The sequence below is a fragment of the Pseudophryne corroboree genome, chromosome 8 (genome assembly GCF_028390025.1).
Source record: "Pseudophryne corroboree isolate aPseCor3 chromosome 8, aPseCor3.hap2, whole genome shotgun sequence".
Taxonomy (NCBI): Eukaryota; Metazoa; Chordata; class Amphibia; order Anura; family Myobatrachidae; genus Pseudophryne; species Pseudophryne corroboree.
The window spans coordinates 291,748,157-291,773,771 of record NC_086451.1 but is presented as its reverse complement, the minus strand read 5'-3'; the positions used below and the strand labels follow the sequence as shown (position 1 = coordinate 291,773,771).

Below are 25,615 nucleotides of genomic sequence, written 5' to 3'. Positions count from 1 at the left end.
AGATTGTCTGCCATACATTGTGCTGGGATTTTGAGTTTGAATATGGAAATGAATTCTTGAGTTGGACATTTCAGCAAAAGAATTCAGGAAGTACTGAGTGCCCTTGACCTTGTATATAGGCTGTCTTAATATTTTTGTGCAATTTCTTTGAGTTTTAATACAGAGGACATTTGCCCTCAGTGAAGAATTAGTTCTATTTAAAGACTAAGTCTGTTGGCTGAATGCATTTCCAATGACTACTTAATGGATCTGTAACTAAAGAGAAGGGATGTATGTCACCGTCACATTACATACTTCAGATTCGATTTTGGCTTTGTTCACTTTCCTGTAAAGTTACAGACTGTGTTGTGTCTGCAAGGGAGGGCTATTTCCGATGTACTGTAGTTCAACTTTTGTGACGAAATCCTCAAATGTTCCAGGAAATGCACTCGCTCATCAAGTTTTTTTGGAGAGACAGAGCGTCAGCGAGAGAGACACTGCTAGGGAGAGAGACAGGCGTACAGACAGAGCACCATATGGAGGCATAAACTGATGGACTGAGCACCATAGACAGAACACCAGGGCACAGACGGGGGCATAAACGGACAGATGGTAGAGGAGAGGGAGGCTCACTGTCAGCAGACCTGTTTGGCACTGTCCAAACACAATCTGTCAGCTGTGCAGCGCCGCTGCTACTGCAGATACTGTATGCTTAGATGCAGGGCCGGTGCTATGGTGTTCAGCGCCCCCCCCTGCAAACGATAGATTTGCACCCTCCCATACTTTGCAAGGGGACAGTGCGTGATGGAAAAAGGCGTGTGGTCTCACAAGGAAAGGACATGGCCACGCAATAGTAACTCCATTTCAAATTAAGCCACACAGTAGCAAAATCTTATTCACATTACACTGCATATAGTAGTCCACTAATACACATAATGTCTCCAGTAGTAGACATTATGTGTATTAGACATAATGCCACCAGTAGTAGTGCCGCTTGTTCGTGTAATGCCCACAGTAGTAGTGCCACTTATACACATAATGCTCTCGGTAGTAGCGCTGCTTATACACACAATGCCAATAGAAGTAGTGCTGCTTATACACACACTGCCTCCAGTAGTGGTACTGCTTATACACATAATGCCTCCAGTAGTAGTGCTGCTTATACAGATAATGCCTATAGCAGTAGTGCCCCTTAACCACCTAATGTGCATAGAACAGACGTGAATATTCGGGTCCAGTTCGACAGCTGAAATGATAGGGAGAGATTATAGGACTTGAGTAACTACACAGCATTATCCCTGGCAGCACAATAGGCAGGGCCAGGGGATGCACTCTGTCACATTCTAACAAAGGTCCATGACATGCGGCATTGCTCATTGAACTCACAGGGCGCAGGGACCAGGCTTTGTGACCAGGCAGACATACACTGCAGGGCCAACTCCGGGAGGTGGAGGAGGGAGCCAGATGGACCTTACATGAGCAGCTGCGCTACACGCTGCCGGTGCTATTGCCGATCATCCAGCCTGGCAGGCGCAGCGGCAGCTGGTATCAACAGCAGGGTTGCAGAGTGGGGAGGGCGCCTCTTCAGCTTGGCGCCTTCCTGCACTGCATGCCCTTGCTCAGCGGGTAACGCTGGCACTGCTTCCGGATTCACTCAAGCGGCGCCGGTCACAGTTGAGGGTGGCACTGCACCCCGCCTCCCTACCTCCCAGGAAGTAAACTGCCAGAACCTGGCGCACAGCGCTACTAATTTAAAAAAAAAAGAAAAAAAAAAAATATATATATATATATATATTTTTTTTTATTTTTTTTAAATACTCAAAAGGGTTAGTGGGATTGCATGCTGGGCCTATTTTTAATTTTAATATCGCCCACAGAACCCGGTGGTTTTGCCAGCAAGGGGGATAAGGCTTAGACCTGAAGCCTCTCCCCCAGCCCCAGGGCGCCATTTCCAGCAAGTGTTCCCGCCCTGGAGCTGCATCTCTCTTTTCCTCACTCCCAGTCAGTGTCTGCGGCGCCATTACTCCACAGCTCACTGTTCCTGGGACTGCTTGGGCAAATCCTCCTATGTAAAGCTGCCTGGTTGTCAGCGCTGTGACTTTACATGACACTTAAGTATTCTACCTGCCTTTTTAGTCAGTGTTGGTAAGAAAGAGTGCATTTAGTCAGGAGTTTATAGTACAATTACCCTGTGATATACATCCAGTTTCTTACTGTGTAGTGTTATATCTATTGACTATATAGCTGTGTAAGCTAGTCCAGTACAGTATTATTGTCTGTAATAACCTCTGCATTGTACAAACTGTGACTATTTGTGTGTGCATTGATAGCTGAGTGGTGTCCATCTCGTGTCTTTCACTCAACTTGCTATCCCTATATTCTATAACCTGAGGGGGCTTGGTGCGTCAGGTGTTATTTAATATAGGATTTTCACAAAGATATACTGTATTACATATTTCTCGAACGTCCTAGTGGATGCTGGGGACTCCGTAAGGACCATGGGGAATAGACGGGCTCCGCAGGAGACGGGGCACTTTAAGAAAGAATTTGGATACTGGTGTGCTCTGGCTCCTCCCTCTATGTCCCTCCTCCAGACCTCAGTTTGAATCTGTGCCCGGACGAGCTGGGTGCTACTTAGTGAGCTCTCCTGAGCTTGCTATAAGAAAGTATTTTGTTAGGTTTTTTATTTTCAGGGAGCTCTGCTGGCAACAGACTCCCTGCATTGTGGGACTGAGGGGAGAGAAGCAGCCCTACTCTCTGAAGATAGGTCCTGCTTCTTAGGCTACTGGACACCATTAGCTCCAGAGGGATCGTACACAGGATCTCACCCTTAGTCATCCGATCCCGGAGCCGCGCCGCCGTCCCCCTCGCAGAGCCGGAAGACAGAAGCCGGGTGAAAGAAGCAAGAAGACTTCGAATTCGGTGGCAGAAGACTCCAGTCTTCATATGAGGTAGCGCACAGCACTGCAGCTGTGCGCCATTGCTCCCACACTACACCCACATACTCCGGTCACTGTATGGGTGCAGGGCGCAGGGGGGTGCCCTGGGCAGCAATTAGAGACCTCTTTGGCTAAAGTTTGCATAATATACAGTTGGGCACTGTATATATGTATGAGCCCCCGCCAAAATTGTACATGAAAGCGGGACAGAAGCCCGCCGTCGAGGGGGCGGGGCTTCTTCCTCAGCACTCACCAGCGCCATGTTTTTTCTCCACAGCACCGCTGAGAGGAAGCTCCCCAGTCTCTCCCCTGCAGTTACACGGTAGAAGAGGGTAAAAAGAGAGGGGGGGCACATAATTAGGCGCAAAAATCAATATAAACAGCAGCTACTGGGTTAACATTAAATTACTGTGTTGTTCCTGGGTTAATAGCGCTGGGGTGTGTTCTGGCATACTTTCTCTCTGTCTCTCCAAAGGGCCTTATGGGGGAATTGTCTTCAGATGAGCATTCCCTGAGTGTGTGGTGTGTTGGTACGTGTGTGTCGACATGTCTGAGGTAAAAGGCTCCCCTAAGGAGGAGATGGAGCAAATATGTGTGAGAGGGTGTCTCCGTCGACAACGCCGACACCTGTTTGGATATGTGTAATTAAGTGCTAAGGTGAATTTATTGCACAAAAGATTAGAGAACAGGCAGGAAATCTACCCATGTCTGTCCCTATGTTGCAGAGACCTTTAGAGTCTCTCAATGCTCACTATCCAAAATAATAGACACTACACTGATATCGACACGGAGTTTGACTCCAGTGTCGACTACGATAATGCAAAGTTACAGCCAAAATGGCAGTAAAGTATTCAATATATGATTATTGTAATAAAAGATGATTTGCATATCACTGATGACTCATCTGTCCCTGACACAAGGGTACACATGTTTAAGGGGAAGAAAGCTGAGGTAAATTTCCCCCCTCTCATGATGAAATAGAGCGGGAATCTCCAGACAAGAGACTGCAGTTTCTCACAAAGAATTCTCAGCCAGTATCCTTTCCCCACTAGGGCCAGGATATGATGGGAATCTTCCCCTAGGATGTCACGTTTGTCCAAAAGGTAGCCCTGACGTAACAGCTATTCTCAGGGATCCTGCAGATAGCGTGCACATTCTGGTACACTACTCAGACCGGTGATTGTGCCGGCATGGGTTTACAGCGATGTGGCAGCGTGGACAGGTACCTTATCAGCAGAGATTGAGACCCTAGTATGTATATAGATATATATATGTATATATAGATATATATATATATATATATATATATATATTAAAGATGCTGTCTTAAGAGATATGTGTATGTATAAAACATGCCCAAAGAGACATGAGTATACTGGGTCCTAGAGTCAAAGCTATGTCGATATCTGCTTGACGTGTCCTGTAGAATATGCAATGGACAGATGATGCCGACTTAAGAAGCATATGGAAGGCTGAGGATTGTGTGGAGAAGGGTCTCAGATCTGGTCTCCACAGCTATAGCTGGTAATTCTGATATTTTGCCTTATGTTCCTGCACAGCCTAGGAAAGCACGACATTATCAAATGCAGCCTTTCGAATAAAGAAACCAGAAAGTCCGAGGTGCGTCCTTTCTTGCCAGAGGCAGGGGCAGAGGAAAGAAGCTGCACAACACAGCTAGTTCCCAGGAACAGAAGTCCTCCCCGGCTTCTACAAAAATCCACCGCATGTCGCTGGGGCTCCACAGGCGGAGCTATGCCCGGTGGGGGCACGCCTTCGTAAGTTCAGCCACAAGTGGGTTCACTCCCTGTTAGATCCCTGGGCAATAGATATTGTGTCTCAGGGATACAAGCTGGACTTTGAGAAGATGCCCCCTCACCGACGGCCCTGCCGGCTTCCCCCCACGAGAGGGAAATAGTGTTAACTGCAATTCACAAATTGTATCTTCAACAGGTGGTGGTCAAGGTTCCCCTCCTTCAACAAGGAGGGGGTTATTATTCGACCATGTTGTAGTCCCGAAACCAGACGGTTCGGTCAGACCCATATTGAATTTAAAATCCCTGAACATATACCTGAAAAGGTTCAAGTTCAAGATGGAATCGCTAAGAGCGGTCATTGCAAGCCTGAAAGGGGGAGATTTTATGGTGACTCGGGACATAAGGGATGCATACCTTCTTGTCCCCATTTATCCACCTCCTCAGGCGTACCTCAGAATTGCGGTACGGGATTGTCATTACTAATTTCAGACATTGCCGTTTGGTCTCTCCACGGCCTTGAGAATATTCACCAAGGTAATGGCAGAAATGATGGTGCTCCTGCGGAAGCAAGGTGTCACTATTATCACGTACTTGGACGATCTCCTCATAAAAGCGAGATCAAGAGAGCAGTTGCTGAACAGCGTATCACTTTCTCTGGAAGTGTAACGGCAACACGGCTGGATTCTATATATTCCAAAGTCGCAGTTGGTTCCTACAGCTCATCTGCCTCTCCTAGGCATGATCCTAGACACAGACCAGAAAAGGGTTCATCTCCCGATAGAGAGAGCTCAGGAGCTCGTGACACTGGTCAGGAATATATTAAAACCAAAACAGGTGTCAGTGCATCAATGCACTCGAGTCCTGGGAAGGAGGGTGGCATCATACGAGGCCATTCCCTTCGGCAGGTTCCATGCGAGGACCTTCCAATGGGACTTACTGGACAAGTGGTCCGGATCACATCTTCAGATGCATCGGTTAATCACCCTATCCCCCAGTGCCAGGGTGTCTCTCGAAGGTCGCAGATTCGGCATTCAGGACTGGGTCCTCGTGACCACGGATGCAAGCCTCCGAGGGTGGGGGGCAGTCACACAGGGAAGAAATTTCCAAGGGCTGTGGTCAAGGCAGGAGACTTGCCTTCACATCAATATCCTGGAACTAAGGGCCATATACAACGCCCTAAGTCAAGCGGAGACCCTGCTTCGCGACCAACCGGTGCTGATTCAGACAATATCACCGCAGTGGCTCATGTAAACCACCAAGGCGGCACAAGGAGCAGGGTGGCGATGGTAGAAGCCACCAGAATTCTTCGCTGGGCGGAGAATCACGTAAGCGCACTGTCAGCAGTGTTCATTCCGGGAGTGGACAACTGGGAAGCAGACTTCCTCAGCAGGCACGACCTCCACCCGGGAGAGTGGGGACTTCATCAAGAAGTCTTCATGCAGATTGCAAGTCGGTGGGAACTGCCACAGGTGGACATGATGGCATCCCGCCTCAACAAAAAGCTGCAGAGATATTGCGCCAGGTCAAGAGACCCTCAGGCGATAGCTGTGGATGCACTGGTGACACCGTGGGTGTTCCCGTCGGTCTATGTATTTCCTCCTCTTCCTCTCATACCCAAGGTGCTGAGAATCATAAGGAAAAGAGTGAGAACAATACTCATTGTTCCAGATTGGCCACGAAGAACCTGGTATCCAGATCTGCAAGAAATGCTCAGAGGACCCGTGGCCGCTGCCTCTAAGACAGGACTTGTGCAACAGGGGCCCTGTCTGTTCCAAGACTTACCGCGGCTGCGTTTGACGGCATGGCGGTTGAACGCCGGATCCTAGCAGAAAAAGGCATTCCGGATGAGGTCATTCCTACGCTGATAGAGGCTAGGAAGGATGTGACGGCTCAACATTATCAGCGTATATGGCGAAATTATGTTGCTTGGTGTGAGGCCAGGAATGCCCCTACGGAGGAATTCCAGCTGGGCCATTTCCTTCACTTCCTACAGTCGGGAGTGACTTTGGGCCTGAAATTGGGTTCCATTAAGGTCCAGATTTCAGTCCTATCCATTTTCTTTCAAAAAGAACTGGCTTCTCTTCCTGAGGTTCAGACGTTGTAAAGGGAGTGCTGCATATTCAGCCCCCTTTTGTGCCTCCAGTGGCACCTTGGGATCTTAATGTGGTGTTGAGTTTCCTGAAGTCACACTGGTTTGAGCCACTCAAAACCGTGGAGTTAAAATTTCTCACGTGGAAGGTGGTCATGCTATTAGCCTTGGCTTCAGCTAGGCGTGTGTCAGAATTAGCAGCTTTGTCACATAAAAGCCCCTATCTGGTTTTCCATATGGACAGGGCAGAATTGCGGACCCGTCCACAATTTCTGCCAAAAGTGGTGTCATCTTTTCATATGAACCAATCTATTGTGGTGCCTGTGGCTACTCGTGACTTGGAGGATTCCGAGTTGGGCTTTGAAGGTTTATGTAGCCAGAACGGCTAGAGTCAGGAAAACTGAGTCACTGTTTATCCTGTATGCATCCAACAAGCTGGGTGCTCCTGCTTCAAAGCAAACTATTGCTCACTGGATCTGTAACACGATTCAGCAGGCTCATTCTTCGGCTGGATTGCCGCTTCCAAAATCAGTAAAAGCCCACTCCACAAGGAAGGGGGGCTCTTCTTGGGCGGCTGCCCGAGGGGTCTCTGCATTACAGCTTTGCAGAACAGCTACTTGGTCAGGTTCAAACACTTTTGCAAAGTTTTACAAGTTTGATACCCTGGCTGAGGAGGACTTTGTGTTTGCTCATTCGGTGCTGCAGAGTCATCTGCACTCTCCCGCCCGTTTGGGAGCTTTGGTATAATCCCCATGGTCCTTACGGAGTCCCCAGCATCCACTAGGACGTTAGAGAAAATAAGGTTTTACTTACTGGTAAATCTATTTCTCATAGTCCGTAGTGGATGCTGGGCGCCCGTCCCAAGTGCGGACTTCTTCTGCAATACTTGTATATAGTTATTGCTTAAATAAGGGTTATGTTGTGGTTGCATCAGGGTTGATCTGATGCTCCGTTGTTGTTCATACTGTTAACTGGGTAAGTTTATCACAAGTTATACGGTGTGACTGGTATGAGTCTTGCCCTGGATTCCAAAATCCTTTCCTTGTACGGTCAGCTCTTCCGGGCACAGTTTTTCTAACTGAGGTCTGGAGGAGGGACATAGAGGGAGGAGCCAGAGCACACTAGTATCCAAATTCTTTCTTAAAGTGCCCTGTCTCCTGCGGAGCCCGTCTATTCCCCATGGTCCTTACGGAGTCCCCAACATCCACTACGGACTACGAGAAATAGATTTACCGGTAAGTAAAATCTTATTTTTTCTCTGTGATTTAGTCACCATATCTCTCCTTTATCTCTGCTAGTGCTGACTACACTGCGCAGGGGTTTGGGTTTAGGGATATAGTGCTGCTAATAATTGTACTGTTACCTCATACTGCAAGTTATATCATGTCTGCTTCTGAGGGTAACAGTTCTGGGGCGGAACACACTGCTGGTGTTGCTGAAGCCACAGGCACATATGGGGAGAATATAGCAGCTGTGGGCTCTGGTTCTGGGGGCTCCTTGCCCCCCAGTGGGACTGTGGCAACAGAGGCACATACTGACCCTCCGTGGGCCACTTTTTCCAAGCTTCTGCATACGCTAACACCCCCTATGGGACCCCCAATGCCGGTACAACCGTATGTGGTCCCTGCAGCTAACCCGCAGTGGGCGGACGATTTATCTGCTCCATTAAAGAAGTTGAACCAGTCCCTGACTACTAAAAAGTCTGACCAATGCTCGCCGAAGTCCAAGAGGTCCTTTAAGCGAGCGCTCGTCTCCTCACAATCCACTGCTGTCACTGACATCTCGTCTGAAGACAGCACATACACTGACCCCACAGGTTCTGACTCGGATACGGCTGATGGGGAGGGTAGTTCACATGTGGATGTTCCTGATCTTTTGGAGGCTATTAAGTAAATTCTGCAGATTACGGATGATCCCGAGCCATCCGTTCCTCCTAAAAATCCAGATGGGTTCAAGCGTCAGAAGGTGGTTAAACAAGTTTTACCTCACTCTGACCACCTAGTGGATATACGTCAGGAACCCTGGCAAAGCCCGGGTATGAAGTTTGTGCCTCAAAAGAAGATGCTGGCTCGCTATCCCCTCGCGCCAATGCTGTCTAAGAATTGGGAAACGCCTCCTCCAGTAGACTCACATGTGTCTAGGATGGTGATTTCCTCAGCTCTGCCTGTCACTACCGTCACGTCTCTAAAAGAGCCTACGGATAAACGTGTGGAGGGTTGTCTAAAAGCAATTTACACCTTCTCAGGGGCTGCACAAAGGCCCACTATTGCAGCTACATGGGCGGCAGAGGCTATTGAAGAATGGGTCTTGGAGTTATAAGCTGAAATCTCCTCTGACCATGCTAGACAATGCTTGTCATTATATTGTCACAGCTTCTCGCTATATTAAAGAGGCGGCTTCTGATGCCGGTATCCTAGCAGCCAAGGCCTCTACTGTGGCTGAGATCCTGGTCTGTGGGTCTGGACTCTAGAAAAACCATGGAGGTACTCCCTTTCAAGGGGGATATTCTGTTTGGGGAGGACTTAAATAAGATAGTGGCTGACTTGCCAACTGCCAAAACTGCCTGTCTGCCTAATACAGCTCCTTCTGTGTCGAAGGCCAAAGGCACGTCCTTTCGCCCCTTTCGTCCTTCAGGTAAAGCAAAAGGTCAGGCATACCATAAGCAGGCCCGCACTTCTAAACCTAGTAAGCCGAAGCCCAAAAGAGCCTGGGCTGCCCGTCAGCCAGCAGCCAAGACTGATAAGCCTGCCGCATGTCGGGGCGGGTCTCCCTCTGGGGGATCCCAGGATGGGGGGCCGGCTTCTAGGGTATACCCAGGAATGGTTGAAGACCACTTCAGATGCCTGGGTACGGGAAGTCGTCACTCGAGGTTACGCCATAGCCTTCAAAAACCGACCCCCTCATCGATTTTGCCAGACAGACGTCCCGTCGGACCAGACAAAGGCAAACACTCTGCATTCGGTGGTACAGACCCTCCTGGATACAGGAGTCGTAGTACAGGTGCCTCTTGCTCAGAGGGGCCGGGGGTACTATTCTCCGCTGTTTCTAGTCCCGAAACCGAATGGGTCCTCCCGGTCCATTCTCAACCTCAAGGCACTGAACAAGTTTGTGAAGGTTTCCAAGTTCCGTATGGAAACCCTTCGCTCTATAGTTCTGTCCTCGGAACCTGGGGACTACATGGTCTCCCTGGACATACAGGATGCTTACCTGCATATTCCTATAGCAGTGTCACATCAACAATACCTGAGGTTCGCTATTGGCAACCTCCATTACCAGTTTTGGGCGTTACCTTTTGGTTTAACAACGGCTCCGCGAGTCTTCACCAAAGTTATGAAGGTGATGACTGTGGTACTCCGCCGTCAAGGGGTCAGGATACTGCCGTATCTGGACGACTTGTTAATCCTGGCAAATTCCCCAGATCTTCTCCTGCGTCATCTGGATATGACGGTCTGGTTTCTACAAGCCCACGGCTGGCTTATCAACTGGAAGAAATCCTCCCTGATCCCTGCTCAGAGCATGATGCATCTGGGAGCGCTGTTGGACACTGACAACCAGAGGTTGTTGTCTCAGGAGAAAGTCCTGAAACTTCAGGACAGGATTCGTTGCTTCCTTTCTCGTCCGCAAGTGTCGATACATTCGGCAATGCAGATGCTGGGCCTCATGGTATCGGCATACTCCACCATGTCGAATGCTCCGTTCCATTCTCGCCCCCTCCAGAAGCTGATTCTAGTCAAGTGGGACGGCCTGCCTCACCGGATCAGGTCTCAAATTATCTCTTTGACTCCGGAGTTCAGTCTGTCGCTGCTCTGGTGGCTCCAGGACCAACAATTGTGCAGAGGCCGTCCCTTCTGGATATCCAACTGGGTCCTGTTGATGACAGATGCCAGTCTAAGAGGTTGGGGCGCGGTGCTGGAGCAGCACTACTTGCAGGGTCGGTGGACCAAGGAGGAATCTCTCCTCTCGATCAACATTCTGGTATTGCGGGCGGTCTTCAATGTGTTGAACCTAGCCCAGCATTTGATTCAGAAATGTCCTGTTCAAGTACAGTCGGACAACGCCACCACAGTGGCTTACATAAATCATCAAGGCGGCACTCGAAGCCGTTTGGCAGTGAAGGAAGCCTCACGGATTCTTCGTTGGGCAGAACGCCATTTACCGGCAATATTCATTCCGGGAGTCCTGAATTGGGAAGCGGACTTTCTCAGTCGTCGGGACGTGCATGCCGGCGAGTGGGGCCTCCATCCAGAAGTGTTACAACTCCTCGTGGAAAGGTGGGGTCTTCCAGATGTGGATCTGATGGCGTCTCGACACAATCACAAGGTTCCGGTCTTCGGAGCAAGGACAAGGGATTCTCAAGCGGCATTCGTGGATGCGCTGGCAGTGCCGTGGAGGTTTCGGCTGCCGTACGTGTTCCCTCCGGTGTCACTCCTGCCCAGGGTAATTCGGAAGTTCAAGCAAGAAAAAGGAAATCTGCTTCTCATAGCTCCAGCGTGGTCCAGACGGCACTGGTTCTCAGACCTGCAAGGCCTATCGTCAGAGCGTCCACTTCTACTTCCACAACGCCCAGACGTCCTCGTTCAGGGCCCCTGTGTCTACCAGGACCTAGCCCGGCTGTCTTTGACAGCGTGCCTCTTGAAGCTTCCGTCTTAAGAGCTATGGGTTTTTCTGAAGAGGTCATTAAAACTATGTTGCGGGCCCGGAAACTGGCCTCTGCTCGGATTTACCATCGGGTCTGGCATTCCTACTTTGTTTGGTGCGCATCTAACCATTATGACGCTTCCAAGTTTAGTACAGCCAAACTTTTGGCTTTTCTACAGCAGGGCCTAGATTTAGGCCTGCGTCCTCCCTCAAGGTTCATATTTCTGCCTTGTTGGTGTGGTTTCAGAGAAAAATTGCGACTTTACCTGATGATCATACTTTCACTCAGGGTGTGTTGCGTATCCAACCTCCCTATGTCCCGCCTGTGGCTCCTTGGGACTTGTCGGTGGTTTTGGAGGCGTTACAAGAGTCTCCATTTGAACCTCTTGGTTCAGCTGACCTTAAGTGGCTTTCCCTTAAGGTGGTGTTTCTGTTGGTTATTGCCTCTGCTAGAAGAGTGTCGGATTTGGGTGCCTTGTCTTGTAGTTCCCCATATCTGATTTTTCACCGTGACCGGGCAGTTCTTAGGACTCGTACCGGATATTTGCCTAAGGAGGTTTCTTCGTTCCACCTTAATCAGGAGATTGTGGTTCCAGCTTTTGTCTCTCCTGATTTGTCTCCCAAAGAGCGGTCTTTGGATGTGGTACGGGCTCTCCGTATCTTTGTGAAGAGAACTGCTTCTATTCGAAAGTCTAGTTCTCTTTGTTTTGTTTGGTTTTCACAAACGTGGCTGGCCTGCTCACAAGCAGACCCTGGCCAGGTGGATCAGAATGGTGATTGCGCATGCTTATGTGAAGGCTGGGCTGTCAGCTTCTGTTCACATTATGGCCCATTCTACTCTGTCTGTTGGACCTTCTTGGGCAGCCCAACGTGGTGCGACCCTTGATCAATTGTGCAAGGTGGCTACGTGGTCCTCCGGGAACACGTTCATTAGGTTCTATGCCTTCGATACTGCCGCTTCCCAGGATGCTTCCTTTGGACGCCGGGTTCTTGTGCCCGCTACAGTGCGTCCCCTCCCATAAGGAACTGCTTTAGGACATCCCCATTTTACAGACTTGTGGAGCCCAGTGTACCCTGCAGCAGAAAACAAGTTTTATGGTAAGAACTTACCCTTGTTAAAACTTTCTGCGAGGTACACTGGGCTCCAGAAGGCGCCCACCCTGACGCACTTAGCTTCTTTGGGTTGATATGGCATTAGCCGCTGACACTTTTCTTGTTGTGAGGGTGTGGTGTATGTGGCTACTAACCGTTGTCGTCTCTTTTCCTGCTACTGCATTGGGCTGGTTAACTAAACTGAGCTCCTGTGCTGGGAGGCGGGGTGATATAGGAGGCGGGGTACCAAGGGCATAGCTACCATAGGTGCAGGTAGTGCAGCTGCTATGGGGCCCAGACCTGAGGGGCCAGGTATACTGTTGTACAGTATTAATTTTTCTCCATTGGTAGATACATAGGGGCACTTACAAACTTTTACCTTGTGGACTACAATAGATCTAGTTATGCCCCTAGATGTGCTCATTGTAATGTGGTATAAAATAATGTTACATCATATAAACGAAAGCACTGTAATGTGCCACAATATAAAGTGGAGGCACTATAGTGTGGCATAATATAAACTGTATCATAATGTGATTTGGGGATACTATATTGCATAATGTGTACTGGCAGCCCTACAATGTGATATAATGTGAATTAGAGCACTACAGTGGTTCATAAAATATACTAGCACACTACTAAGGGTCATAACATTAACTAAGTCACTGCTATGGTTCAGAAAATGAACTAGGGCACTTAGGGCATAAAATTAACGTCTGCAGTGGAGAGGTGTCTCTTGAAGCATTGCGACAGGGGCCCTTAATGTTTCTATTGGCCCATTAAGGTCTGGCTACGCCCCTGCATTGTGCTATGAGATAATAACATTATTTCTGAAGAAAAAAGAAAAGAATTTACGTCACAATAAAAATGTAACCCAAGAATGTACATCCGCTTATGAAGATGTGAAAGCTAGAGCATTAAGGGGGGAATTCAATTATCTACAGTAATTGATACCCACTGGGCTATCCAAATACGCCTAATGCGGTGCCGGCGGAAGCCCTCATCAGGGATTTGTTTTAGGGACCTTGGTAGCGGCATAAACACAGGATCCGATATAAGTTTTCATGCAAAAAAAAAACATATAGGTCTGGAAACAGGTCCTTTTTCGGGCGGAAAAAAAAGGACTACTACTGAATTCAATGGGGCAAAATGTCTGTCTGTAAATGACAGATTTTTTTTCGGCTGGAAATTGGCATAACAGAAGTTTGGTTTAACAAGATACCTGGCAGACAGTTCAATAAATAATACTTTAAAATTACCACAATAGGGGCAGGATTAGACATTTTTCTATATTAGAATTCCTGTAATGATGAATAACATCAGTCTGCAAAGAGATGGTAGTATTTTATAATTGTATGTAATGCATCTTTAGACACTTGAAACTTGTTTACTTAAAAATAAGGGTTTATAAGATTTGTCTTTACAGCATATTGAGATAAATGTCTCTACAGTCAATGTTTTACCTGTAAGTTAATGGAAAGGTTACAGAACGTTGATGTGTATGTGTCATGGTCAATGCAAATGTACATGTTCTGGATTATTTTATTTAACATTTCTGCAGTGGGGTACACTGTGTTCCACAGGGAATACATTGGGGTGTAGAGATGGATCTTGATCCAGAGGCACTAACAGGCTAAAGCTTTAGACTGTCCCAGGATGCATTGTGGGTCCTCTTCTATAACCCCGCCTCCAGGCACTGAGAGCTCAGTTTTAGAGTTGAGGCCTGCATGAAGCTGGTCACTTAACAGGGGCTGCGCTAGGCAGCCCTGAAAAAGCTTTTTAGAAGACTTCAAGGGCTGCAGCACTATATATGTCAGTGTGACCTACTGTGCTGCGGCTCCTTCACCTCCCCAGCGGCATTACATATTCCCGCTGGCTCCGTTCCCGTGTACTTGCGGCGGAGGTGCTTCGGTTCCTAGGCACACCACTGCAGACGCTCTCCTGGATCGCGTGGCCGCTACTAAGGGAGGAGGTAATAGGGTCACCTTGGCGGGGCCCACCATTAAATCGCGTTCCGGTCGCGGTCTTTGGACTACGACACTGGCGTGAACACTGTGACAGAGCAGGGACCCCATTATATCCACCAGAGCATGAGAGCTCAGGTCGGATAGTAAAATATCCTGTTAAATAAGGCTCCACAGTACCTGGTGGTGAGGACCAGCATAGGGCATAAGGCGCTTGACCTGTAACCCCTCCCCCAGCACCGGGCACCATCTACTGCTGGTGTTCCCACCTTGGAGCTGCCTCACACCCTGACTGACACTTTGGGCACCATCTTCTCACAGTAGCTGCGTCTGGTCTCTGGGACTGCAGGGCAAGGTCTCCTTCCGCCTGTACTTCAGCACTGTGATTTTACAGACACTTTAAGTATTCTACAGGTCATTTTAAGACAGCGTTAGTTAAGAACAAGTGTACCACAAACAGAATATATTGTACGAGTATTCTGATATAAACATCCAGTCTTGGACCGCGCATTGTTATATATATATTTACTAGTCCAGTGCAGTTTTATTGTCTGACTAAAATAATTATCTGTATTGTCACTGTGACTGTGTGTGCCTGTATCTGCTGTGTGGATTTCATTTCAGTGTATCACAGCTATATCTATCACTGCATTCTATACCCTAAAGGACTAGGTGCATCAGGGTGTCATATATAGTGCTGCACAGTATTTACCATTAAGTGTATGCTACTGTGTACCCAGTCACATCATACCACATTTATTCTCTGTTTGTGTACTGTGCATGCTGTCACATAAATAGGGGATTTATTTGCAGGTATTATAATTGGCTGTTTCGTACTCATACGCTCTACGGTTTCATTTACCATAATGTCTAACACAAAGGGTGGAAAATCCGCGGATGCTCCTGCCTCATGCAGTGCATGCGCCAAGGATTTGCCTGAGGGGGACGTTTTACAAGATGGTCTGTGTAATATGTGCCATAAATCTCCCAGTCAGCCCGCAGCTCCTGCAGTCAATCAGGAGCCACCTTGGGCGGCGTTCTCAGCTATGCTAAATACGCTTGTGACATGCCTTGCGCCCCCTATGGGGCCTCCTATGCCATTGCAGCCACATATTGTCCCTGTGGTAAATCCGCCTTGGGCAGATGCTTTGTCTACCCAGTTACAGCAATTAAATCAACCTTTGGTTAGATAGAACCTACCCCACGTCACTCTGCCAAGGGGTCATCTAAGCGTGCTGCTTCCTCCTCACAATCCACTAATATCTCAGATGATTCGTCTGATGAGGTTGGGGAATATACTGACCTGTCAGATACTGATACAGCTGCTTCTGACGAGGAATCTACAACTTGGGTTGACGTCCCTGACCTAGTGGAGGCTATTAAGCTGATTCTACAGATTGATGATGATGTAGTCATTGATTGATGACTACTGCGTCTAAGAAACCTGATCAGTTTAAACGTCAGAAGGTTGCTAAAGTAGTCTTACCGCATTCTGACCATTTAGTAGACATACGTCAGGAGCCCTGGTCTTCGCCAGGAAAGAAATTCTCCCTGTCTAAAAAGATGCTAGCTCGTTATCCTCTCCCTGCTGAGTCGTGTAACAAGTGGGAAAATTCACCGCCGGTGGGTTCCCATGTCACTCGTCTTGTGGTGTCATCTACTCGACCTGTCACCTACCTGAAGGAACAGACAGATAAACGTGTGGAGAGATGCCTGAAGTCTATTTACTCCCTTACAGGTGCTGTACATAGACCCACTATAGCAGTCTCCTGGGCCGCAAAAGGAATTGAAGCATGGGTTCAGGCATTAGAGGAAGAGCTGCCTCAGGATATATCTGAAACTGCCAGACAATATCTGTCTCGTATTACCACCGCCTCCCTCTACATTCAGGAGGTGTCCCCTGAGGCAGGTGTAATGGCAGCCAAGGCGTCGACTATGTCCATCCTGGCTCAAAGAATTCTGTGGTTGAGGTCATGGAAGGTGGACCCGGACTCCAAAGAGAACTTGGAGGTACTCCCTTTTAAGGGAGACATCCTGTTTGGGGAAGATCTGAATAAGATTGTGACTGACTCAGCGGCTGCTAAGACCGCATTTCTCCCGAATACTAATCCTTCTGCACAAAAGGCGAAGAGTACCACTTTTCGTTCCTGTCAACCTCAAGGGAAAACAAAAGGTCAGGCATACCCGAAACAAGCTCATGCTCCCAAAACCACTAAGCCCAAAACAATCCTGGGCTGCCAGTCAGCCTGCTTCCAAACAAGACAAGCCTGCTGTATGACGGGGCAGGCCTCCCCCTGGGGGATCCCAGGGTGGTCGGCCGACTTATGCAGTTCACCCAGGTCTGGTTAAAGACCACTTCAGATGCATGGGTGCGAGAAGTTGTCTGTCGCGGGTACGCAGTCCCAGAGAGGCAGAGGATACGGATACTAGTCGACCCTGTTTCTAGTCCCGAAACCCAATGGGTCTTTCCGGACTATACTCAACCTCAAATCATTGAACAAGTTTGTGAGGGTGTCCAAGTTCCATAGGGAAACGCTGCGGTCGATTGTACTAGCCATGGAACCCAGAGAATATGATATCCCTGTCTATACAAGATGCTTATCTGCATATACCTATTGCCATATCGCATCAGCAATATGTGCGGTTTGCTATTGGCAACCTTCACTATCCACTCCAGGCTCTGCCGTTTGGACTGGCCACAGCCCCTCGGATCTTCACCAAGGTTATGGTCATGATGGCTCATCTACGTCGTCAGGGAATCAGGATCCTGCTGTATCTGAACGACTTGCTGATCCTGGCGAACTCCCAAGATGTCCTCCTCAGTCATTTGCAACTAACTGTATGCTTCCTTCAAGCAGACGGGTGGCTAGTCAACTGGAAGAAGTCCTCGCTGGTCCCTGAACGGAGAGCATGGTGCACCTGGGGGCAGTGCTGGACGCACACAGCCAAAGTCTGTATCTGTCTCCAGAGAAAGTCCTGAAACTTCAGGACAGGATCAGATACTTCCTCTCTCGCCCAAGAGTGTTGATACACTCGGCTATACAATTACTAGGCTTATGGTGTCTGCTTTCGACATGGTAAAGTACGCTCAGTTTCATTCCCGCCCTCTGCAGAGGATAATCCTTTCCAAGTGGGATGGCCTGCCTCATCAGATCAGGTCTCAAATGATATCTTTGACTACGGAGGTTCGTCCGTCACTGAGCTGGTGGCTACTAGACCAACAGTTGAGCAGGGACCGTCCCTTCTGGATACCCAACTGGGTCCTGCTGACTACGGACGCCAGTATGCGAGGTTGGGGCACGGTGCTAGAGCACCACTTTCTCCAGGGTCGGTTGACCAAGGAGGAATCTCTCCTCCCGATAAACATTCTGGAATTGCGGGCAGTGTTGAATGCTTTGCCTCTTGAACAGGCCTGTTCTGTATCAGAGGCAGTGCAAGTACAATCAGACCACGCCAACATGGTGGCATACATAAACCATCAAGGCGGCACTCGAAGCTGCATGGCAATGATGGAAGTGTTAAAAATCCTCTGTTGGGCGAAACGCCATCTGCCAACAATATCGGCAGTTTTCATTCCGGGAGTCCTCAACTGGGAAGCGGATTTCCTCAGTTGTTGTGACGACGTGCGCACCGGAGAGAGGAGTCTTCATCATGATGTCTTTCAACTCCTAGTTGATAAGTGGGGTCTATCAGATGTAGACCTGATGGCGTCTCGACTTAATCACAAAGTTCTGGTCTTTGGATCAAGAACAAGGGATCCTCAAGCAGCGTTCGCGGACGCACTGGCAATTCCATGGAACTTTCGGCTGCCCTATGTATTCCCTCCAGTGTCACTTCTGCCCAGGGTACTACGGAAGTTCAAGCAAGAAGGCGGAAGGCTTCTTCTAGTCGCTCCAGCGTGTCCCAGACGGCATTGGTTCTCAGACCTGCAGGGTCTATTGCTCGAGCGTCCGCTTCTATTTCCTCAACACCCAGACCTCCTTGTTCAGGGCCCTTGTGTCTACCCGGACCTGGCCAGGCTGGCTTTGACGGCGTGGCTCCTGAAGCTTAACTCCTGAGGGACAAAGGATTCTCCGAGGTGGTTATCCAAACTATGCTGAAGGCCCGCAAACCAGCTTCTGCACGGATTTATTACAGGGTCTGGAATTCTTACTTCACCTGGTATGCTGCTAAGAATTACGATGCTTACAAGTTTAGTACTTCCAGACTTTCGGCTTTTTTGCAACAAGGTCTGGATTTAGGACTTCGTCTGGCCTCCCTCAAGGTTCACATATCTGCCTTGTCGGTGTGGTTTCAGAGAGAAATTGCGTCTATACCGGACGTTCATACATTCACTCATGGTGTACCGCGGATTCAGCCTCACTATGTCCCTCCTGTGGCTCCATGGCAAGTCTCCATTTGAATCTCTTGAGTCAGTGGACTATGGCTGACAGCCAAGGTCCTATTTCTGCTGGCTATTGCCTCTGCTAGAAGGGTGTCTGATTTAGGCGCGTTGTCCTGTTGTCCACCCTTTTTAATGTTTCATTGTAACCGAGCAGTTCTTACAACTCGCCCTGGTTATTTACCTAAAGTGGTGTCATCTTTTCACCTTTAATCAAGAGATTGTGGTTCCAAGCTTCATCTCTTCTGAATTGTCCTCCAAAGAACGGTCTTTGGATGTGGTACGGGTTCTCCGTATATATGTGGAGAGGACTGCCTCTATCAGGAGGTCAGATACCCTCTTTGTACTGTTTTGGTTTTCACAAACGTGGCTGGCCTGTGAATAAGCAAATCTTGGCCAGATGAATTAGAATGGTGATTGCACAAGCTTATGCGCAGGCTGGACTCCCAGCTCCTGCTGCTACTAAAGCCCATTCTACTCGGTCTGTTGGACCCTCTTGGGCGGGCCCATCATGGCGCGCCCGCAGAACAATTGCACGTGGTCCTCAGTGAGCACGTTTATTAGGATCTATGCCTTTGATACTTCCGGCTCCCATGATGCTTCCTTTGGACGCCGAGTTCTCATACCTGCTAAGGTGCGTCTCGTTCCTTAAATAACTGCTTTAGGACATGCCCGATGTATTCCCTGTAGAACACAGTGTACCCCGCTACAGAAAAGGAGATTTATAATAGACTTACCATAGTTAAATCTTTCTGCGAGGTACATTGGGTTCCACAGGGCGCCCACCCTGACGCACTTAGCTTCTTTGGGTTTGTATGGCATTAGCTGCTAGTCCCTTCTCCTGTCGTGAGAACGTGGTTCTATGTGACTAACATCTGCCTACTCCTTTACCTGCTTCTGCATTGGACTGGTTAACAAAACTGGGCTCTCAGTGCCTTGAGGCAGGGTTATAGAGGAGGTCCCGCAATACATCCTGGGACAGTCTAAAGCTTTAGCCTGTTGCTGTCTCTGGATCAAGATGCATCTCTACACCCCAATGTATTCGCTGTGGAACCCAGTGTACTTCGCAGAAAGATTTAACTATGGTAAGTCTACCATAAATCTCCTTTTATTGTTAGTGGATTTGTGGGCATTCAAATGCACACCAAGGTATAACTTCATCTTACATCCAATCCCCATCCTTCCCTAGTGTACTCTTCTAATGTGTCCCTCTCCAGGTAGCACAAACTGAAGAGAAAATGGCCCAGTCCGTAGGTAAAGGAGGCATAAGTATATAAGGGAAAGAAGAAAATAAAGTGTAGGAATAAAAAGATTTAGCATACAGATGGAGCCACGATCATCTGAGGCGGCTCCATCGCATAGCATGGGGTGCGCGTGCGTCACGGACGCGGTGGTAGGCGTTCCCAGACACAGATGGAACCAGGATTAGCGTGGCTCCATCTGTATCTAGACTTTGATAAAGGAACTAATTCAGACCTGGTCGTGGGAGCGTACACAGGCTGCAGTCCTGTGCTGTGTGGGCGCACACGCAGCAGCCACGCTGCGCGTGCGTGCACCGTGAGATGCAACGGCATCTCAGTTGTGCGATCGCCTCTGCCTGATTTACAGGCAGAGGTGGTTGTGGGGCGTGGAGGCGTTACTGGGGCACTGTCCGGACCGTTTACGGGGTGGGCCGCAGTTGCTGCTAAACATGGCGGGTAGCCTCCTGCCTATGAGAGCAACTTGGTAGGTTTGAAAGCATCACCGCTGTGCGACGCTTTAGCACGTCTGCGGGGTGCAGGACTCGGCATTCGGGCGGACTTGCCCTGTGCTGGGTATCCCCCCGCATGTCAAATTTTGATTGTAGATGTGCAGTTTTTTTTTGCACATCTACAATCAGGTTGGAATTAGGCCCAAAGTCCCACATCGCAGGCTACTAAATAAACTGGAAAAGTTGGGATTGGATTGTAAGATGGTTTAATGGATATTATCTTGATTGTAGGATAGGAAACAGGGTGGTAGTAAATAGTGTATTCACAGGAGGGAAAGCTTACCAGTGGAATCCCCCAGGAATCTGCACTTGGCCAGTGTTTATTGATATCTTTTGTTGGTGACATTGCAAATGGTATTGAAGGGAAAGTATGATTGAGGATCTAGGTAGACTAGAGGAATGGGCAAGAACGTGGCAACTACACTTTAATGTACAAAAAATGCAAAATCAAGTACTTATGTCTCAACCCCAAAAGCTGAATATATAGTATCAAAGGCACTATAATGGAAACTGCAGATGAGGAAAGGGATCTAGGAGTGACCATTTCAGGTGATTTGAAGGCAGATAAGCAATATAACACAGCAATCAGAAAGGCACGTCAGATGCTTGGTTGCATAGGGAGAGGAATCGGCAGCAGAAATAATAATGCCACTGTACTGTATATAATTCATTGTTATGGCCACATCTAGAATACTCTGTTCAGTTCTGGAGGCCATATTTCCAGAAGGATATATAGAGATTGAGACAAGCGGCACTCACTTTAAAGTCCAATAATATGGAGCGTAAGGCCTTGTAAGTGTAGATAGAAGGATATAAATACACTAGAGACTGTACAAAAAATGGCAATTAAAATTGTGCATGGCTTACATCACAAAACTTACCTGTAAAGACTAAAAGATCTTAAGGGGAACGATTCAAATGTTTGTACATCCATAATGATGAGCACCCTTCAGGGTAATTCATATGTTGCTCTGATCGGGAACCCATTGCTTTATACATGCCCAAATAGGATTTTCCTGCAAATCGCGAATAATCCCATCTAAAGTCCTCGTTGGGGTGCCTAAACCATGGACTTTGCACTCTTTTCTCGCACCTCAGGAAGCGATGAGAAGAAACGTCACCTAACGTGCCTCTAAACGGAGCAACAATCGAATTGCTCTAATTTGTTCCCCCTAGTGGTAGCTGCAGGGGAAAACCATTGAATCGAATCGCCCCCAATATGTATAGTTTGGAGCAGAGTAGGGAAAGAAAATATGAGGAAAAATTACTTCTTAGAGAGGGTAGTGGATAATTGGAATAGTCTCCCATCACTTTAAATACACTTGGGATAGGCATAAGAATTTCCTTAAAAATACCTAAGGGACAAACAGGGTTGAAGTTACCAAAAGGAGAAAAACGAGGTCAGACCAGGTAGACCAAGAGGTTCTTATCTGCCATAAACTTCTATGTTTCTCCATCTCCTGGCTCTGTTGTGTATATTGTAGAGGTATATTCTAATACATGCTAAGGTGCTGCCAGCCAGTTAGCTGTTCAGACCTACATGGCAGTAATTGACAGCTGTTATGGACCAATAAGACCACAGACTATATTATTGACTCCACTGAGGTACCAATCAGTTGCTGGGTCACTAGTCAGACAATGATTTAATTTGATGGGTAGTGTGGTTACTGTCTTAATATGTCACTGATATACAGGATAGATCAAGCTATTTGTGAGAAATTTCTGTGTCAGGCTGTGTATGCACCTTAAAGCTCTGGCAGCTTGTTTGTTCAGCCAATAGTCTGTCTTGCAGGGTAATTGCATTTGTCTTTGAAATTAATTTAAAAGGGGTCAGTTTGGTCAGGGTGGTCAGGGTTGATGTCAGCAACATGTCGTTGTGATGGCATTTGAGTACTGCAGGTGCACTGTAAATTACATGTACATTGTGCATTTTATTTCAAAGCCTTTAGTGGTCCTGTTAAAGTGCGCAAATTGAGCCCTACCGCATGTACAGGATTTGCACATTGCACATTTCGCATACATCACTCCAAAATCAAGTGACTTTGGCATTTCTTATAATTGAATGGACTCCAAACTGTCACTTTATTTTTTTCTTTCTTATTATTTCCATTGTTTGATATTTATTTGTTAAAGTTGTAAAAGTACAGCTTATATTGGTGGGAGTTGTTTTACTAAATACTACAACGTGTGTGTGTGGGTCTAAAGGTGCATACACACCTTTGCCGAGAGAATGAGCGGCGCCGCTCATTTTCTCGGCAAGTGCGTATGCCGCCAGCGATAATCGATGTGCGGCCCTGCGGGCTGGCAACGATCGTCGCTGTCGGTAGTGCATGCATGCTGTATCTGGACTGTCGTCCAGGAGCTGTCTGCCCGGCCGACGGCTGCGTGACGTCACTGAGTGATATGACCAGTCATATCGCTCAGAGTACGCGAGGGGAAACACTAGCTCATAGAGCGACGTCATCTAGTGTGTATGCAGCTTTAGTTTTAGGGGGATTTATTCTGGTAATAACCTTGTCCAAGTACATAGATGTTTTAAGAATCTCTTAAGTGTTGGTTAAGAAATACCCACAGGAACAGCCTGTATCTTTAGCAGCTTTCCCACTGTGGAAACTAAATACATCAAGTTTATAATCCTTATGAAGTAATCCTAGAAATAGTGATTAATAAATTTTGTTATATATGTATGTGTTACCTACAAATCACTGAAAACACAAGTTGGTATGTTATGATATTTATGCATTCAGTAAATGTGCTTTGAAATGTGTACCGAGAGAATAATCAGCGGATCTTACCATGGAGACTAGACTCCTATGAATGTTTTTTTTCTTTTTTTACACCGCTTTGGTATATTGAGGTAAAAAAAAAAAATCTTGTTTTAAAATCAAGCACTTTTGGCCAGATGACAATGTTACTATGGCAGAACTGCATAACCTAATTACACTGTGGGTTGGGGTAGGGATCTCTTTCACATATACCCCATGATTGAAAAAATGATTGAAAATGTTTTTTATTTTTGGAGCTTTGTTCAACTTCAATGGTTTATGGTTTGGAGGTGTGTGGGTTTTTTTTTTTTTCTTAGGTTTTTTTTTTTTTTTTATTATTAGGACGAAGTCATCACATTCATCTGTTTTAATGTAGCTGCATGTAATGCCAAGGCTTTTGAGGTTAAGAAAATGTTCCCACAGAGTGTGTGTTGGAATAATTTTAAAGCATATATTCAGCTATGCTACTAAAGCATCCTAAAACCTAATCCATTTTCTTTCTGCTCTCTCTAGTGCCCTTAAAGATAGCCGTTTTCCCCCAATGACGAGGGATGAGCTGCCACGGCTATTCTGCTCAGTGTCTCTGCTTACAAACTTTGAAGATGTATGTGATTACTTGGACTGGGAGGTAAGATGAGTTGAACATGCTATTTACTATCTCTCTGCCGTTAGATGTGTGAATGCGTGTTCAAATGGCAATTCATTTCAGTGAATATGCAGTATGTATCCCTCACTGGTGTGAATACAGGGATCACAGCTGCTGCATTCACAACCAGATTCCTGTGTCCCGGGTAGGATTACCACCTCATCCCTTTAATTCTGGACACACATTCATTATACATGTTCTGTGGCTGGCTGACTTCAAGACTCCATTTCACCTGGTATTAATCAGCCACAGAACCTGTGTAATTAATATGTCCGGAATTAAAGGGATGAAGTGGTAACTCTAGTCCCAGAGCCATAGACTACAACCACAAGGGGAGCCCCTCCTCACCCACAAAATGAGCCCCTCCTCACCCACAAAATGTTATTCATTTATGTCCATTCACTTTTCCTTCTGCCTATGCTATTGCATCATAGTGGACATTGCTGTAGACATTGAGCAGGTGCTGTTCTACATGCAATCTGCTGTAGCACTTACTGATTGACCAGTGTTCTAGAAAGATACCAAATAAGAGAAAATGAAAAAAGAAGTAGACTCTTGTTTGGGGGCACTCTAACTCAGAGGAACTAAGTTGTATACATGTCTTAGACTGGTAAAATCATGATTTTAATAGATTCTTATTAAAATATATAGAATTATCGGAGTTCAAAATTTATTATATGTGATTCAAGACTATTGTGCAAAAATATCTATATCAATTTAGTAAATAATTAGTGAGAATTGCTATAGTATAGTGTAAGCCGGAAAAGCTTAAGAATTCACAAAAAGGGGGGAGGGGAAAAACCTTCTAGTCTCAATGGTGTCTGTCAAATGAATATATGACCTTCATTCTTACTGCAAAAATCCCAAATGGAAAAAGTAGTTGCAGGAAATTAAATCATGGGTCATATGAATCCGAGTACCTATCTGTGACTTGGAATTGGGCAGCAAAATTTATTTGCAGTACCAGGATGTTCCAAGGTGGTCTCCCATCCAAGTACTGGTCCGGCCCTCCACTGCTTATTTTCAACAAGAAAAATGAAAGAAAGGGACAGACAATCATGTGACCGGCAGGCTCAAAAAGTGCAGATTGGATATGACAATTATATCCCCTCCCCCCTTTTTGTGAATTCTTAAGCTTTTCCGGCTTACATTATACTATAGCAATTCTCGCTAATTATTTACTAAATTGATATAGATATTTTTGCACAATAGTCTTGAATCACATATAATAAATTTTGAACTCCGATAATTCTATATATTTTAATAAGAATCTATTAAAATCATGATTTTACCAGTCTAAGACATGTATACAACTTAGTTCCTCTGAGTTAGAGTGCTCCCAAACAAGAGTCTACTTCTTTTTCCATTTTCTCTTATTTGGTATCTTTCTCAATATATTTTTGACTCATGGGAGCACCACTGAATGGTAACTATATTTAGTGCACCTTGAAAGATATATCTTCCTATATGCACAGTTACCTTAATCTGAAGCAATTCTATAACACAAATTTCAGTTTCTCAGAGGACATTACTCGGATTACTTTTCTTACAAAAATTGTTGCTAGACCGGTGCGGCTCCCACAAACCCCTTTCTTGAATATTGACCAGTGTTCTATCC

General features: G+C 46.9%; 1 protein-coding gene across 3 annotated transcripts in view; it reads left to right on the top strand.

The window, feature by feature from the left end:
- AMMECR1 (AMMECR nuclear protein 1) overlaps positions 1–25,615 on the top strand; it is a 463,662-nt gene that overhangs the window by 375,664 nt on the left and 62,383 nt on the right. For all 3 annotated transcript variants that reach the window (XM_063937304.1, XM_063937305.1, XM_063937306.1), the window contains one exon: positions 23,865–23,979. In XM_063937304.1, coding sequence (XP_063793374.1) covers positions 23,865–23,979 — 115 coding nt within the window. The remainder of the gene's footprint in view (positions 1–23,864; positions 23,980–25,615) is intronic.